At 40.0% G+C, this 18,913-nt stretch overlaps 2 protein-coding genes across 5 annotated transcripts in view; one reads left to right on the top strand and one right to left on the bottom strand.

The window, feature by feature from the left end:
• COMMD8 (COMM domain containing 8) overlaps nt 1–12,098 on the top strand; it is a 39,945-nt gene extending 27,847 nt beyond the window's left edge. The window contains exons 5-6 of one of the 2 annotated variants that reach the window (XM_032632385.1): nt 9,856–9,971; nt 10,365–12,098. In XM_032632385.1, the coding sequence (XP_032488276.1) occupies nt 9,856–9,971; nt 10,365–10,431 (183 nt within the window). In that variant the 3' untranslated portion in view covers nt 10,432–12,098. Of the gene's footprint in view, nt 1–9,855 lie in introns of both variants that reach the window. The other variant, XM_032632386.1, reaches the window with a different exon arrangement.
• Nucleotides 3,796–18,913, bottom strand: part of GABRB1 (gamma-aminobutyric acid type A receptor subunit beta1) — a 389,072-nt gene continuing 373,954 nt past the window's right edge. For 2 of the 3 annotated variants that reach the window (XM_032632383.1, XM_032632384.1), the window contains exons 8-9: nt 17,452–17,690; nt 3,796–4,974 (exon numbers count right to left, since the gene is read on the bottom strand). In XM_032632383.1, coding sequence (XP_032488274.1) covers nt 4,630–4,974; nt 17,452–17,690 — 584 coding nt within the window. In that variant the 3' untranslated portion in view covers nt 3,796–4,629. Of the gene's footprint in view, nt 4,975–17,445; nt 17,691–18,913 lie in introns of all 3 variants that reach the window. The other variant, XM_032632382.1, reaches the window with a different exon arrangement.

Below are 18,913 nucleotides of genomic sequence, written 5' to 3'. Positions count from 1 at the left end.
AGTCCATTTATACCAGTACTTCTTTTTACCCTTCAAAAAGAGTGACATGGTCACCTCTGGATCTTTCAGGCATGAATCAGCCAGTTGGTGTTATCAATGTCGTTGGCTATCTCCTCCTTTTCTCCTTCCCATCATTTGCGCATTCGACTGTTTACCCTGATCAACCATCCATCCATTTCTATTAGAAAGTATTAGAAGTTCTGGGAACACTTGTGGAAGGAAAGAAGGTACAAGCTAAAGCTATTGGTGCAAATGAAGCTTTGGATTCCCTGTGGATTTTGATCATGTCTTCTATTCTTGACCCCCTCAACAGCATGGATAATTTGGTATCCGAATACATGGGTAGCCACAAGTGACTGATAAAAACGCGTCAAACTTTTCATGGCACGGTTCCAGGAGCAGCTCGTTAAGATTCCTGTCTCTGCTGGTGTGCTGTTCCTGAGCCCCAGGGGTGTGCAGACTTCTTGGTAGCTCCAGTCCCTTTCAGCGGGGTTGAGGCATGAGGCAGTGATCACAGACACCTGGCAGAATTACACAACTGTACACACACAATGTCAGAGAAAGAGCAAGAGCTAAAAAGATTCTGGTTTGGACCCAAATCACTAGTCATTTCACTTCATGAATAAAAGCGAGTGCCTTGTAAGCTTACATTATTTACAATGCTCGTATTTTTCAAACATCCACCCAAAAGCTGAGGACCACCACGCCACAGGGAACAGTTCCATGAACTATGTACAGAATTTACAAGGAAGTTTACATAATATTCTACATTCCATTAACAACTTGACCTCTGTGTTGACTGTTTGCTTTCAAGCAACAGATATTTTTGTTCCTTTTTCTGTCCTCCTCATCCCAGTAACTGCTGATGAACCAACATGAACAAATGCTTGCACATTCCTTTACCCTCCCTCCTGGGATAAATATTTGATTATATTTGTTTAGGGAAAAAAAAAAAAAACTGTGGCACATCACCCTTTGTAAAATACTATTAAAAACTGTCCATATAAGAAATCTTGAAAAAAAAAAAAAAAAAAAAAAATCTTGGAGAGCTTTTCCTTCTAACATTATAAATAGATCTTTTGTTTGTTTGTTTGTTTCACTCGGCAAATTTTGACTGAGCTCTTTCTGACGTGAATATTTTTAAAGCAGTCATTGATTTTAGAAAGATGGGATTTGGTCAACATTTCTGTGTATTGTACGTAATGCTTTTTAAGGAAAGCCTATCCTTGGATCCATAAAACAAACTTTATTCTCTGCACCACATTTTCTCTTTGCATTTTCAAGATCCTTCACTGATTGTAACGGACAATAAAGACGGTGTATGTGAAAACACTTTAGTCAGCAGAACTACCAACGAGTCTGCTGTTTCTATTTGGCAATGGAGAGGATGGGGGCAACAATCCTGGATAATTCAAGCCAAAAATATGTCTTTACCTGGGTCTTGGCCTCACAAAGCTGGTGAGGGTAATGCACATGTCACCCCTGATATCTTAAGTCAAGAAACATGACTGGTTGGAATGAGTGTGAAGTCATCATTGGCAAATAAGTGACGGGATTTCTGCTGGGTCTCTACAGGTTAAGTCTAAGACTCAGTCTGTTTCACAGTTTATGAACGTGGGGTCCCCTGGACATGACTGTGGCATAAGAGAGTGCGTCCGTGCAGTTTTCAGCCTCTGCTGCCACTCTGTTAAATACAGGAGATTATGGCTAAAAGAAGACAACCCCCAAATGGTTAAACAGTAACCCCTCTAAAATGTAGCGATCTGAATCTTTCAGGAATGGGGACCAGGTTGAGGGCACTTATGAATGTCTAGCAATTTTTATGTTCTATGTCATCAATTTGGGCAAGACAAGGTAGAGAGGCAGAGAAGGAAGGATTTTTTTCTGTGTACTGTTCAGCCTGGAACTAGATTGGGGAGGATTTGGCTAGGAGGTGTCTGGAAGAAGGAAGTGAGGCCAGAGGTTATTAATTAGAAATATGGCAGCTTTTCCATTTTTCTGGCTGCCATTGCCTCTAAAACCAGAGCTATGTAACACAATTTGTGTAGTGCTAGCTGTGACTGTCTACATCCAGGAGGGCCTACAGCGACACCATTTCGTGCCTGATGGTAGATTCAGGCTTACCAAGTTTTACATTTTACAAAGGATAAAAGATAAGAATTCAAAACGTTCTTTTTCTCTCAGAGATGCTTTACATCTAAAACTACAAGCATCAAATTCTTTAGACTTTTAAGGCAAGATAATAAAAAAACTATGCTCAATCTTCTCCAAGAAGAATGATCTAAACAGGTAAATAAAGAGAAATTGTTTTGTTATGGAACACAGATCAACAGAGACTTTGTTTCTGATTTAGCATTTCATCCTTAAAAACTTTTAAAAGAGTTTTGACTTATTAATTCTTGTTAGGTATCAGCCAAAAGCCTCACTTCCTGTGTTCAAAATAAACGGCTACACAGTGGTTCCTGGGTAGTCACTGGGAATATTGACCTTACAATCACTGGTATGGCCACGTTCTAGTCTATTTGGGCATTTCACGATGGAAAAGCATCTCACCCTGCCAAAGAACTAACTAAACAGAGTTTCGAAATGGATTGCTTCATCCCCAGAGGATGGAGATTTTCTTGACCAGGGAACTGTGATTATACAACTGAAAACTTAAATGAAATTTGGTTCCCATGCCCGATTCATTTCTCATAAAACCACTGAGATAATTTTTCCAGTTAAAGCAGGGTTTTTATATTCTTACTAACATACATTAGCTATAGCATAACCGTGTGTTTATTTGGGGGTTCTCTTTTCCTCTTGCTTTCTAAAAGAACACCTCAGAACTCTCCTTGGGTTTATCTGTAGAAATTCAGCTTCCTCTTTTCAATTAAGTTTATAGTCTCTAGCAGCTGATGCTGTTGTAAACATGGGCCCTCATCACAGCCTTAGGGAGAAAGCCAGATCGTCAAACAGAGGCAATCATCCCTATTATTACCTCAACTCATATCACATCCATAGATGAGGTCCCAAATCGCCTTCATGACTGTTTGGCCGACTTTGGGTTTCACTCAGTCTTGAAAATGAACACACAGAATTCTTACATGCTCAGGCTGAACACATACACAAAAATAACGAGGCTTTAATGACATAAAATGAGATGAATCTCGACTCTAGTTGGTTGGATATGGTTAGAATTGTGTGCTGGGCTCTTGAGGGATGCTCCTTGTACCATGGGCAAAGTAATCCATGAGCAGAGATAAGGCAGAAGCAGTAACGACTGTAGACAAGGGCTATACTTTCAGAGCTGTTGTAAATGTTTGAAGGCTCAGTGATGTTGTTGTTATTCTGTGGTTTTGCTGTTTTGAAGGTTTTCTTTAAAGTAGAAATCTGGCGTTGAAGGAGCATGATACCAAAATGGGTATATGTGCATTTCCTGAAGCATTCACTTCCTGTGTTGGAATGCAGAGCTCAGAGAGCAGAGGCATAACATGCTAGCTGAGGAACTAGCACTGTGCAGCTACCTTGTCACCATTAGATACTGCTCTCTGGAAGGCTAAGAAATATATACTATTTGATTAAAGATTTGGCAGTTCAGGTAACTGCCCAGGCACCCTTTTCACAGCACATAAATCTTGCCTTCCTCATGGAAAGGGCAATATTTTTCTCAAGCAAAAATTTCTTACCACCCTCTTCTTCAAAGCACACCCACCCCACCCCACCCCACCCCCCGCTGCCTTTCTCTCAATCTCTCTAAAGGAGGAACGAGGGCAATGTGATGCCATGGCTTCATGACACAGCGTCAAGTGATTCCAGGCTGAGGAAGTAAGTTCAGCGCTGCTCATTTGAAAGAGCTTAAAGATGGTCACTGCCCCCCAAACTCCTTATACTTAATAAGAAAAGAAAAATGTTCCCAGTGGCTACCAGGTTGGATTCTAATGTTAATTTAAATCTGCCTGGAAGTCTGAGAAAGAAGCATTTTTCAGAATATCCAGCTTAAAGGTGAGGTGAAGATGGCAGATTGGGATTGCACGACCTGGGGCAGCGCTTGCCAGTCTCCCCCTCTTCCTCCGTGGAGCTGGGACCCCCTCCTACAGTGGACCTGGGGCAGCTTGAGGGTGGAGGGGAGTCTTCCTTCCTCTTCTAGGCTCCTTTTTGTTCTCCCTTCTTCCTGGAAATCTGTAACTTATCAATGGCTTTGTTTTGTCTTCTGAGATCCTGGAAATTGTGTTGTTTTTTGGCAGCATGAGATCGTTACAGTTGACCAGGAAGCCATGCACACAGAGAGCTGGGTCCTCTTTTCGTTTTTACTTAAAAAATAATCAGTCAAATCCAGGGCGGATAGAACTGCTAAAGATCTGCCTATCAATTTCTCTCGTTGTGTGTATTTGTTTGTAAACATGGCAATTAACAGAGCTCTGAAAGAGCCAGTAACCTGGACCACAGTAGACTGGAAAAAAAAATAGAGTTTTTTTTTTTTGGAAGTAAACATGGTGCAGTAATAAAATTGATATGCAAGACCTAAAACCGATTGGATGACTGAATCTCTTACCTCAAAAAGCACAGCAGTACCGCTGCTGGGGACCTGTGGGATTAAAAACTAAGAGAAGAGGAAAGTAGTCGTTTAAGGAACCATGGGGACTGAACTTAGTGTACATAGTAAAGCCAATAAACGACGTTAAAAAGAGAAAAGGTGATGGGGAAGAACATTCGGGACCACTTGTCTATGGAATTCACATCAGTCAAGTCGGGGATTTTGACTTTGAGCTGCGAGGCGCGCCTGCGGAGGCGCCCCTTGCTGTGGGCGCCGTGCCGGTCCAGCGCGCGCCCGTACGCCTCGCGGCTGCTCAGCGGCTTGCGGTACTGGATGCTGGCGCTGTCGTACGAGTACATGGTGGCCTTGGGGTCGCTCCCGCCCGTGAGCACTTCCGAGCCGCTAGTCTCGTTCCTGATCTCCAGGGTGCTGAGGAGAATGTTGCCGTGGGCGTCCACCTGACGGAGAAAAGACGGGCTCAGGCACAGCTGCCCGGACGTTCGCTCGTTTTGGTTAACCTGTAACTGTTGATACTGCGTGGCACTCAATACACACCGTCTTGCTAGACATCTGGCTCTGTGCGCCTCCTGGACATCTATCTACCTGCCTATCTATCATCTATCTATCTACCAGCTATGTATCGAATCCATCATCTATCAATCCATCTAATCTGTTCATCTATGATCTAATCTATCATCTAATTTACCATCCATCTACCATTTATCTAATCTAATCCATCCATCCATCTATTCATCCATCCACCATTTATCTCCACTCACAAAACAGTATGTGTAGTATATTATTAAATATATAATTTTATACATTATATATAAAATATGTAATTTTTGTTTAAAAAAATTTTTGTTTTTAAAAACCATTTATCGAAGCCATATAAATACATTACATATATACATATATTTTGTAACAAAAATGCCATAGGTATTTGAAAAAATAGCATATATATGTTTATATACATGGCATTTTGTTACAAAGTGATATATGGAAACATTCAAAACTATAAACAATCAGGAAACAAAAAATAAAAATTAATAATTTCACCTTCAGTGTCGATTATTTTTAATATCTTGCTAAACTTCCAGTCTTTTTTTTATTCATATATACTTAAAAACACAGATTCACCTAGTATATTCTGCTTTGCAATCTGCTTTTGTCAGTTAATAGTATAGCCTGGTCATCTTTCCAAATTAATAAGTATTCCTCTGTGACAGCGTGTGTTCATAGATTATATGGATAAACCATAATTGAATCAATCTATTTTTAGATGTTAAGGCTTGCTTTACTGTTATACTCTTAAATAAACAGGCCTGCAAAGAAAACCTTTTAGCTAAGTCTTTGTGCATATCCATAGTTATTTCCTCTGGCTAACTTGCCAGAAGTGTGATGGGTGCGTGGGTTGAAAGGACATGCCTGGCTGTACTTTGACTTTTGTGTCTCCACTGTTGTTCACTGTTGCTTCCTACCATTCCAGTGATACCTAGCCCAGGTTTCCTGGTTTTTCTCTATGCTATGCCCAGATAAACACTTTTGGAACTATAGGAATCGTGAGCACCTTTGGCCTATGATGTGGCTTTAACTTCAAGCTGATCTCCTTTGCATCTGGTTTACCTGGAGGGGACATGGCTCATTCATACAAACGAATTTGAAATACTTCCAAGGACAATACAGGCAGCTGTGTTTAAATTTAGAGTTATTAGCACAGTGCCCGACTTACAGTCCGTGCTTTTAAATGCTTTCTAATGACACTGATCTCAGTAAACCCTTGTTGAAAGCCGTAGGTTTGGGTAGGCAAGCAAAGAACATGGTGACAAAGAGAGAGCTAGAGAAAAGCTTGGGAAGAGGCAAAGACAAATGAGAGAAAGAAAAGATAACTAAGATTTGTTGCGTGTCCATCATCTGCCTAGCATTATGGTAGATGCTTCACATATATTACTTGTTTAACACTTACAACAACAAACCACCTCCAGTTTATGCCCCAGTAAGTGCCAGACCTGAGATTACCACCCATGTCTTGTCTGATTCAATGCCCATGTGCTTTGTACTAAGAATGAACCGCTTCACAGTCCTCGGCCATCGTTACATCCTGCAGTGAATTTAGTGATGCGGTTGATAGCTTTAAGCTTCAAGTTGGTTGGAGAAAGAAATGGTGACTGAATCCGGCCTCTGGCTCTCCATTCTCACCTATCATCGTTTCCCTTTGTGAAGCATTTTGCTGTAGGCTAACTAGGCTACCCACTGTGCCCTCACTTGGGACATCTATCGGCTTCTTTATTCAAGGATTTATTATTAATTTTTGTTACTGTTGTTAGTAACTACTGTTTATCGAATCCTACTGTGTAATTTATCAGTTATTTTTCAGACACTACGAAATCTATAATATTATCCTAGTTCAGCAGATGGGGAAGCCGAGGCTCAGACAGGTTAAGTAAATTGCCTAAGATTTAACAAACAATAAGTACCCAATTTGGAATTCAAACATAGGATACTCTTTGTCTCAAGTATCATTTATTTCCTCTTTGCACGTTAATCAATATGTTTTCTTCAAGGCTCAATTTAACATTTTACTTCCTCTGTGTACCTGTGTACCTTCCCTGATCATAGTGACCTCAAGAATTTTCTCTCTCTCCAAACCTTTATTGACGCTTACTATGAGCCAGCTACAGTGCTAGTTGTCAAGGATGTGTGTGTGTGTGTGTGTGTGTGTGTGTGTGTGTGTGTATATATATATATGTATAATATAGTGTAAATCTATGGTTAAAAATGTCATGCATATGGAAGTTTATGTTACTAAAGAGGACAGTAGGGTTGAAGTGACAAGGAGCAAAGTCCTGGATTCATTAGAGATGGGACAAGTAAGTTAGAAGATTAGGTGATGCATGTGATTTGCTAGGTACTGTGGAACAGTCAAGAGAATCCTCGAACATGGATTTTGCCCTTGAGATAATAGTCTCCTTAGAGATACAAGAATATGACATAATATTGAAAGTGACAAGACTTCTAACCGAATGCTAAATGATACAGTATAGACCATGATTGGGGTGCATAAAAGTGAGAAATCATTGGGATTCCTGGAAGGCTTCATGAGGAGGTGGGGCTTGTACTGAATCTTAAAGGATGGGTAAAGGATAGAACACAGGATTGGGAGTTGAAATCTGCGTTCTCATCCTGGTTTTGTTATTAACTCAGTTTCATCATCCATAAATGAAAGGCTTTCACTAGGTAATCTCAAGGGCTTGTTTCTAATTTTTGACAGATTTTGCTTATGGAGAATATTCCAGGCAGAAGAAAATACTTGTAAGACGGAATCACTTGATCTGTACTGTATGCATCATTAAGAAATCCCTCTTAAGTAAACAAGTTGCTAGAATTTAGAATTAGCCAATGAAGCATAGAGATGCTCCTCATTAAGGAGAAGTCACGACAAACAAGGTACATTTTATTAAGATATTTTGGTTAACCTTGGTGCAGGCTCAGAGGTACTTATAAATTGCATGAAGTTTATTAGTTTGTGCAAATCCCTCTAAATATTCTGTCATCGACCAGAAATCATAGCTTTAAATGGTTTGATATGTAAAATAATGAATCCCTTTCTGCAGCTACCCACGAAAGCTGATATCGTTACCGTATAGTTAAATTAACACTACCGTGTTCCTTATTTGGAAAAATAAGGAATGTCTTACAACTGTTATTGCCCATCTCCATTCTCTCTCCTACATAGTCTAGGACCTTTCCTAAAAGCTGGTGTTCCAGGGTGTGTGTGTGTGTGTGGTTTTGTGTGTGTGATGGTACGCACAAGCACTTCTTCAGAGGTATGAAATTTCGTCCTCCACCCTCCAGATTTTGCTGCCTGGTGAGGTGGGTGTGTAGTAACCACATCACTGCTGACACCAGCAAGTTTCTGGTTGGCTTCTCCTTAACCCCTGCCCTTAGGAGAAGAGTAGCTTTCCCTTTGCCTCAGCCATATAAGGACACCCAGGGGATCCTGATATCCACAATCAGCACAGCTTTCCCAAAATAATATCCACGGGGAAAGCGGCCAGTGTGTCTTCGCGTCTTCAGAAGCAGCAAGGAGCCATGATGGGCATTGCTTCAGCACCTGCAGTGGTGACGCTGCCTCATTGAACAAGGAAATATTGACATCTGAGTTGGGCATGATCCAGACATCGAAGATTTTCAAATCTTGAAACAGAAGGAAGTGAGGCAAATGAACATGTTGACACACTGGAATTCTAGGGCAGACACCGCCTAACAGATTTCCTAAAGCGTTGCTGATTTTGGAATAACTGTTCAGTGAGATAATCATTCCCCACCCTTCATACTGCCGTAGAGGAAGAGACCTGCCACTCCAGTTCCCCGGGAGACAAGCTCCGGGAGGAACACTTCAAGCTCTTTCACTGCTCGCCACTGACCTATCTTATGGGCACATTTGGAAGGAGGCGGGCATACGTGGCTCTGAGCCTCCTGGACTCTTCTCTCCCTCTGATCTGCCACCAGAGAAGGTGCAATCCATTTAGGGCCGTGCATGTTGAACCCACTGCCTTGGTGGGTAAAGCCTGTGGTTGTTCAGGGTTCTGGTGATTGAGGAGGTAAGTCTGTCTAATATTGGGGGGTAATGACTTAATTATATGACCATGTAATCCTCAAACCAACACCACGGATTCTCTTTGTTTTAAGTTTAGAGCATCACTCAACCTAAATTTATAGAAAGATGAATATAATTATTATTAAGGCTTCAGGAGGGCCAATAAATAATGCTTTCTCTTCTCCTTCAGATAGATGATCAACATGCAAGATGTCTAATAAAGGGGAGCAGAGAACGTGTCTTTAGGTCTGCAGCCCCAAGGGCTTGCTAATCTTTCATCCTCACCCCACTTCCTATTAGACAGGTATATTCATGGGTTACAAGAGGTAATGTTAGGTGTAGAATGGATAAGTGTTAAAACGTTAACAGTTCAGTCATTCCCTCACTCATTTATTTAGTAAGTGTTTATTGAGTGCCTGCTCTGTGTCAAGCACTGTCCCCGACACTGATGAAGAAATCAGCCTCTCCACGAGCAATAGGACATCATGTCCCACGTTTTAGAATTTCAGGGATCTCAGTTAATAAAGCTCCTTAATCTTGTACGCTCTCCTGTACAAACCCTGAGACTGCTCCCATCTCCTACTGGTTCTAAATGTTTTACTGGACAAATACTGTGACCTCTTTCAAACTCAGGTTGGTAGTTCCCTTTCTAACAGACTTTTTGAAATGCTTTCACTTGTGACCATGGGATCTGCCTTCTCACTGCCTGCTGAGTCTTTCTCTCATCTTCCTCCTGAAGGTCCCTCCTGAAGATCCTCCTGACCAAAGGCAAATCTTGGACGGGCTCACATATGAGGGCGCTCCTGGGATTTCACTGCATAGAGACCTGAGATGGGGAGAGACAGCTTCTGGCTGGTGAACCCTCTCTTTCTTTCCTGCAGTACAGTGGTTCTCAATGACAATATCTTGCTTTCAACTTCTGAGAATGCAACAGTCTTGGGAAGATAACAGTGAACAAAAGAGATACAGTTCTTGAGTTGGCGCTTATACATTCTTACAGAGGAAACGGGCAATACCCTCTTTCCCCATAAAGTTTGTTTTTAAAAATTGAGTAGCATTATGAAGAAAATGAAACAGTGGTATATATTGCTTTTCACATATTTAGAAAAAATCTAACCAGCACACTAACTTGGTTACTTCGTATGTTTTTCTTAATATTACACTCATCCTATGTCATTATAATGAGTGAAAAATTTAAAGTAATTCATATTTCCTTTTTTTTTTTTTAAATCCTGGACCTTACTACAGGACAGCCGCCTATACATGGATGTTTAAAGGCATCTCATTCTTCAAATGGCCAGAGCAGAACTTTTGATCCTCTCTCTTCTTATCCAACTGGTTCCTCCCCAAAATGTCCCACTAGAGTGTCGCTCCAGGAGGGCAGGGACTTTGTCTTATCCATTACTTCCCAAGACCTGAGAAAAGTGCTTGGCACTTATAGGAGCAGTCAGTAAATACCTACTGAATGAATGAATGATAGTACAGGGGGTAAAAAGGCATGGTGGTTAATTTTATGTGTCAACTCGGCTAGTCTATGGTGCCCAGTTATTTGGTCAAGCGCTAGTCTAGATGTCGCTGTGAAGGTATTTTGTAGATGTGATTGACATTTTCAATCTGCTACTGTAAGTAGAGGAGATTCAGCCTGATGACCTGCATGGCCTCATCCTAACCCTTAAAAGTCTTAAGAGCAAAAACTGAAGTTTCTCAGAAAAGAAATTCTGTCTCAGGCCTGAAACAGAAATCCCGCCTGAGTTTTCAGCACACTCTACAGATTTTGGACTTGCTTTCTTTACAGCTGCACGAGACAGTTCCTTAAAATAAATATCTTCTTGCGTGTATGTTGGTTCTGTTTCTGTTGGTTCCATTGGAGAACGCTGACTGATACAAAGGGGATGGCAAAAATCAGAAGGGTGACTAAAGCCCAGGAAACACTGACATGCTGGCTGTATTTCTTCCCTCTATAGAAACCCCAGGTGAATGTATACGTTTGTTTTCTAGTTTGGGCTTCACTTCTCTCCCACCCGTCCTGTCTCATTCACCCTCCCCTTCTCTCTGCCTCCAAAATACCCAAAGAATGCCTTAGGCTGTGAAAAATGCTGTCACTCACTGAACTGAACTCTTCTGGATATTTTCAACCAGGAAATATACCAGAACTCATTTCAGTGTAATTGAAATAAAATATAATCTAGTTGTCAGTGGCAGTTTTAAAACCCTGTTAAGAAATACCTCTGGGCTCAATCTACTTTGCAAACAGAAAGTGATTTCCTTACTGTTAACCAATTCAGTTAGATCCCCATTTACTGAGTGCTTCTGAAGTACAAAGCAGGAAGCCAAGTGAAGTGATGCTGGCCATGGAACGGGCTGTCCCTCCAGAAGCCTACAGTCGAATGAATGAAGCTGTCCAGTGTGCTCAGCTGCCTTCACCTGCAGAGCACAGAGAGCCACACAGCCACAACCTCCATCTGCGCATCCCGCTCCTGTAACGAACCGCATTTGTGATATCGCTGTCAGTCATTAGCTCTCAATGACTCACGCACATACGGCCAGCTTATCTTTGATAAAGGAGGCAAGAATATACAATGGAGAAAAGACAGCCTCAATAAGTGGTGCTGGGAAAACTGGACAGCTACATGTAAAAGAATGAAATTAGAACACTCCCTAATGCCATACACAAAAATAAACTCAAAATGGGTTAAAGACCTAAATGTAAGGCCAGACACTATAGAACTCTTAGAGGAAAACATAGGCAGAACACTCTATGACATAAATCACAGCAAGATCTTTTTTGACCCACCTCCTAGAGAAATGGAAATTAAAACAAAAATAAACAAATGGGACCTAATGAAACTTCAAAGCATTTGCACAGCAAAGGAAACCATAAACAAGATGAAAAGGCAACCCTCAGAATGGGAGAAAATATTTTCAAGTGAAGCAACTGACAAAGGATTAATCTACAAGATATACAAGCAGCTCATGCAGCTCAATATCAAAAAAAAAAAAAAACCCAATCGAAAAATGGGCAGAGGACCTAAATAGACATTTCTCCAAAGAAGATATACAGTTTGCCAACAAACACATGAAAGGAAGCTCAACATCCCTAATCATTAGAGAAATGCAAATCAAAACTACACTGAGGTATCACCTCACACCAGTTAGAAAGGGCATCATCAGAAAATCTACAAACAACAAATGCTGGAGAGGGTGTGGAGAAAAGGGAACCCTCTTGCACTGTTGGTGGGCATGTAAATTGATACTGCCACTATGGAGAACAGTATGGAGGTTCCTTAAAAAACTAAAAGTAGAACTACCATACAACCCAGCATTCCCACTACTGGGCATACACCCTGAGAAAACCATAATTCAAAAAGAGTCATGTACCACAATGTTCATTGCAGCTCTGTTTACAATAGCCAAGACATGGAAGCAACCTAAGTGTCCATCGACAGATGAATGGATAAAGAAGATGTGGCACATATATACAATGGACTATTACTCAGCCATAAAAAGGAATGCAATTGAGTTATTTGTAGTGAGGTGGAGGCTAGTGACTGTCATACAGAGTGAAATAAGTCAGAAAGAGAAAAACAAATACCGTATGCTAACACGTGTATATAGAATCTAAAAAAATAAATTGTTCTGAAGAACCTAGGGGCAGGACAGGAATAAAGATGCAGACGTAGAGAATGGACTTGAGGATACGGGGAGGGGGAAGGGTAAGCTGGGACGAAGTGAGAGAGTAGCATTGACATATATAAACTACCAAATGTAAAATAGGTAGCTAGTGGGAAGCAGCCGCATAGCACAGGGAGATCAGCTCGGTGCTTTGTGACCACCTAGAGGGGTGGGATAGGGAGGGTGGGAGGGAGGGAGATGCAAGAGGGAAGAGATATGGGGACATATGTATATGTATAACTGATTTCACTTTGTTATACAGCAGAAACTAACACACCATTGTAAAACAATTATATTCCAATAAAGATGTTAAAAAAAAAAGATGACAAGATATGCTCTCTGATGACATTGTTTGAACATCTGGGTATAGCCTCATGTGAAATTACAATCTTTGCTGGACCTTTTAGTTGTGTGGGCCAAAGAACTCCCCCACCCCTTTTTTTTAAGCTAGTTAGATTTTATTAAGCCAGTAAGTTAGATTTCTCTCTCATTCACAAAAGAATCCTATCTTTTTGAGTATAGAAGAAATTGGAGACTAGATGCCAGAAAGAAGATGAGAGAGAGAGAGAGAGAGAGAGAGAGAGAGAGAGAGAGATTTTGAGATTCCTGGAAAGGAAAATTAGACTCTTAGGTTGCTGAAGGCCCTGAAGATTAGCTAAATTAAGCCACAACTAGAGAACAAAACATGGACCAAGCCAGATTTGGGCAAGGGTTTGAGGGCTGAAAAAGTTCATCAACTGTTAACACAGGCGGTCATTAGAAATCAGAGGCCCTGCCTGGATTTCTCCAGAATCCAAGATACTAAGTCAGAATGGTTAAAGTTTCATTAAAGGCTGATGGCAAGACAGTGATGTGGGGCGGAGCCCAGGCTCAAAGGCTAATATGCATATCAAGCTGGTCGAAGCTAGACCTGAGAGAGCTGTTTACATTTATGAAGACTGTTTTCACACGCATTTTGTATCCTGGAATTAATCACAATACAGAGTTTATTTACATTTAGAAAGTTGTCTGAAGGTATAGAGGATTCACCATAGAGAATAGGAATGGGAGGAAAAGAGGCCAGATTACAGTATCAACATCTGGTTCTGAAGGGAAAAATTCTTTCTTGACTTTTGGGGTTCCAACTTCCCATTGGGCATGACTCTTCAGCAGTGTCCCCCATGACAGAATGATGTTGAGTCAGTCTCTGGTCACAGACCACCCATGCAACCATTCTATCTTAGGTGGATCTATTTGCAAATGGGCAGGCATTGTGGCCAGCAGATACAACTCTATTTGTTCCAGCTTAGTACAAAAATGGCCCCGAAGTAGCTTACTTACAGCTTAGTTGTACTGAGTAATCTATCTTTCAAAACTCTAAATACCATCTCTAGCTTCAAATGATACCTGAGGGTTTTATGAATCTATTGTCTGTATCATGTTGGAGGTTGAAACTCTCCTAATGTCTGGATTGAGCACCTATACTCATATAAAAAGATACTTCAGTGCAGTGGTGGAAATATAAAATCAAGACAAAGCAAGCACTTCTGAAGCTTCAGTATAGATACCCTTGACAATACTGCCCAGCCAAGGCTATCAGAATAATGTATGATAAATGATCAATGCCACTCTATGCACTAGGGTACCAAGGCCGATATTAGGGATCCCTCAAATAAAAATTGTCTGGGACCAACCAGAACATATATGTCATTTGAATTCAACTGTTTATAAACATCTAAAAGGAAAGGGGAGGATCATCTAACCATTATAGTAAAGAAAAAATATAATATTTTCTATTTCTTAAATTAAACCAGAGGGTAACATTTTTAAATACCACTTAGGTTACATCATTAACTTCACTGCTGGAGGTGATGCGCTGAACAGATGAAGTGATACACTTGCTTTGTTATTGACACATTGTCTGCCTGAGCCCCTGGTTTTAGAATAGGATAAGGAAGTCAGGAACTGGAAAACCTAAGCAGCTACAGGCATGATTATAATTTCCTTGAGATAGTACTGGTCTATTATTATTCCGTCTAAATATGAAGAAGTTTATAAAAACTTACAACATGTTTTGGAGACTGTATTTATCTGATGCTATATCACTGTGATTCAGAAAGAATAACAGGTTGATAGAAAGTATGCTTGAAAACATGTCAAAAATCAAAGTAATAGAGTAAGTAAGTTTGGAGCAGAAGCTAAAATGGACTATAGATAGTCTCCTTTTCTTACTTATTATGAATACATAAGAATTTTATAAAACATTGTGATGTAACACTCAATACCTTGTGTGGTATCTAAGAACTCACCTTGAATGAAAAAGGCCTCTCTAGCAGTCATTCATTCAAAAAGTTCCTGTTTGGTATTTTCTCAGTTCTAGCCTCCAAGGAAAGAACAATAAACATAATAGACAAGGACCCTGGTGCCTATCTTTGGGAAGCTTGGAGATTAGCAGAGAGATAGAGGTTACAAAAATAATTACACAAATAAAATAATTACACATATACTCTATATTGTGGTAAGTCCTAAGGTGGAAAAGCACAGGATGTCATGAGAACAAATCACAAGGGTACAAAATATAAATCAACAGACATGTCAGTTAAGGCATTCCTGAGTTAGTAGCAATTATGGTAAGAACTGGAGCAATGGAAAGATTGAGAAGGCCAATATTACCTTCAATCATACTAATTTTTTCTTCTGTGGTATGAAATCTGATTCTAATCCATCTAATAAAATTTTCAATTCTATGATTTCCACTGGCTCTTGTTTATAGTCTCAAATCCTAGTCTGATACTTCCCATCTCTTCATATATTATGTTAATCTTTTCCTATGGACTTTATTTTAAGCTGGTTTTTTGTTTTGTTTTGTTTTTGTTTTTGTTTTTGTTTTTGTGGTACGCGGGCCTCTCACTCTTGTGGCCTCTCCCGTTGCGGAGCATAGGCTCCGGACGCGCAGGCTCAGCGACCATGGCTCACGGGCCCAGCCGCTCAGCGGCATGTGGGATCTTCCCGGACCGGGGCACGAACCCGTGTCCCCTGCATCGGCGGGCGGATTCTCAACCACTGCGCCACCAGGGAAGCCCCCTTAAAGTACTTTTAAAGCTGGTATGGCTACCATCAGATAATAGGAAGCTTCAACCTTTCTTCAAGATAAATGCTGTCCTGTCTTATTTTATAATCCATTCATAATTTTCTTTCCAGTCAGATCAGAAGTTTCTCAAGGGCAAGTATCATGCCTACTCCTTTTCCCATGGCATTAAGCATAGTGTTTTATACAAGAGTATAAATTTATTTGAGTGTGTTGCTTTGAATTTTGCCCATTTGGTTGAATCTGTATGTTTTCCTCATTTGTAATTTTCTAATTACCTGACAGTGTTTGCCAAATTTTGATATCCTACTAAAGAGCATGAAGAAACACCCTGAAGATTCACTATTTGACTTCTGCCTGATTCTCCAGCCACAACTCAAATTATTCTCTTTCTCCCTCACTTCCTATGTTCTTGCTGCATTGGTCTTCTCTCAGTACTTTAACATGTCACACAATTCTTTGCCTAGAATGGACATGGCATGGCTGCTGCTTCCATCACTTAGGTGTCAGATCAAATGGTAATTCCTCAAAGAGGTCTTCCTGATCACCTGATCAAAGTTCCCTGTTCCCTTGAACCTGACCCCACACATTCTCTTGCCCATTACTCTGTTTTACTTTCTTTGTAGCACTTCCTATTACCTGAAATTATGCTCTCGATACTTGCTTGTTTACTGCCTGTCTTCCCACGTTAGCATCTAAACTCCATCATTCAGAGCAGTACCCCCAATGCTCAGAATCATGAATGAATATTTGAGTCGTTACCCTGAGTGCCATCTTGAAAACAATTTGTCTTGGATCCAGTATTTCAACGCACATAATTGTCAAATGATTGCAGTGAAAAATGCCACAGAAGTAGAGACTATAGGGATTTTTAAAAAGAATAAACAAAGCATTATTTTAATGCACAGTGAGAAAACAGGTCATAAGATCTACCAGTGAAAAGCAAAGGAAAAATACTGACAATGTCTTGTATATGATAATAGCTAATACTTATTGAGTTCTTACTATGTACTAGGTATTGTTCCAAATAATAGACTTTAAAAGAAGTAACAAAACTCATTTAGTCCTTATGATAACTGAGAGATAGGTATACTATAGTAATCTCCATTTTATAGTTGATGACACTGAGAGCAGAGGTTAGATAAGGAGTTACACAGGTTGATTTGCCTGAAGTTCTAAAGCCATTAAGTGGCAGACCTGGGAATTAAATCCAAGCAGTTTGATTCCATTCTGTGGTTGTAACCACCGTGCTATAATGCCTCATTGCCACTTAGGAGTAAGAGTTTGTTCACTTTAGTTCTCTCATTTATTTATTAAGTAGGTCCGGAATTATTCTTTTGTGTATAGTTTCACAACTATATAATTTAAAATAAAGAATAATGGACTTAGGGTTGAGTTGCAGGCCCAGGTATGTTATTAAGCTATGTAAACTTCAACCTAACATCTTCAATTGTCAATTTTCAAATATGTGAAATGAAGGGTGGTTGGAGCCTTATTAAAGATAAACTAGTATTTCATCATTTTTTTCTGTTATGAGAGCCCTGCTGCTGCTGAATTTCAGAAGACTGTCGAGAATATTTAATATATTACCTGGACTTTATTCATCTCCAGTTTGTTCTTCTCATTAGCGCTCTGGTCTTGTTTGCCAGCTCCTTTTTTCTGAGGGCCTTTTCCAAAGAAGATGTAATTTACAAAGGCATATTCCAGCAAAGCCAGGAACACGAACACAAAGCAACCCATCAGGTAAATATCGATTGCTTTGACGTAAGGGATCTTTGGCAGGGTCTCCCTGAGGTGAGTGCTGATGGTTGTCATTGTCAGCACTGTGGTGATTCCTATGAAACAGAAAGACACGGCTTAGCGGAACGCACTTGTTAAGTTCCCTTTTCAAGACTGAGGGGACAGATGCCGATCTCTTGTTGGTGCTCCAGAATGATGGCAGTAATGTAATAAACCACAGGGCAAAAAGGGCAGACAATTTGAAAGACAAAGCTGCAGGTTCCCTACGTAGTCCATAAGTAAATCATAAAATGGGATGCGCTGTGAGTGTTGGGTTGAAAACTGTTTTTTTTAAAAAATAATGCACAAAGGAGAAAGAAAAGTAGATGCAAATATTAAAATCTCATTGACATGCCCACTGCTTACTGTCAAATGTCCCTCATTCTGCTACGTGCCACCTCCTTCTTTCCTTCCTTCTCTCAGCGTCTCCGTCACGTCCCTCCTAAATCTGTCCTTGTAATACTAATCACCACAGCAGTCACTACCGAACTGAAAGTTGGTGACCAGTTTGAGGAGACCTATTTCATTGCATGCAACTGTAATACACACAGGTCGCAGGGTCAGTATGGTCTTTTAAAATTATAATGCATCATTCCTAGTGAGTCAACATGAAAAGAAGAAACAAATAAGAAAGTTCATGACTTGCATCAAGTATGTGATATATGTATTTTAAAATATAACATAATCTTATTGCTTTTTTTTTTTTTCTTTTTCAAATATTACCTCTATCCTTGATTCCAGAGACTAGAATGAATTAGTGCCCCGGAGTCAGGAAAAGACTTCCTAAAAATTCAACTTGTTAAAGAAATTTAAGAGTGTAGTCTTTTTAAAAGGAAGATTCTGCTTTGTCTACTTTGTTAAATATGGCATTCTTAACAATATAATGTTTGTGTGTCTGTATAATATTTTGTGTTGATTATGGTGATTAAATGATAATTGGGAAAAATAGGAAGTGATACTTATATCTAATACTAAACTCTGCTGTAATACTAATATTACACATTTGTATAGTGTTTTTGAAGTTTTAAACACTTAACAGCTATGAATTATATGGCTGTCGTAACAGCCTGCTGAGTGTGATAAGGCAGGTATATAATTCCCAGTTTATAGCTGAGTAAACAGAAACTCTGAGATTAGTTATTTTGCTGTAGATCACCCAGCTAGGGGCAAAAAGCAAGGAGGTATGAAGCAAAGGTATTTAAAATAAAAGCAGAGAGATGAAAAAGTAAAACGTGAAACTTGACGGAGGTCCTTAAAAATAAAGATAGGAAATGTGAAA

This window comes from Phocoena sinus, chromosome 5, assembly GCF_008692025.1.
Source record: "Phocoena sinus isolate mPhoSin1 chromosome 5, mPhoSin1.pri, whole genome shotgun sequence".
NCBI lineage: Eukaryota > Metazoa > Chordata > Mammalia > Artiodactyla > Phocoenidae > Phocoena > Phocoena sinus.
The sequence above is the reverse complement of the archived record's forward strand: the minus strand, read 5'-3'. Positions and strand labels throughout refer to the sequence as shown.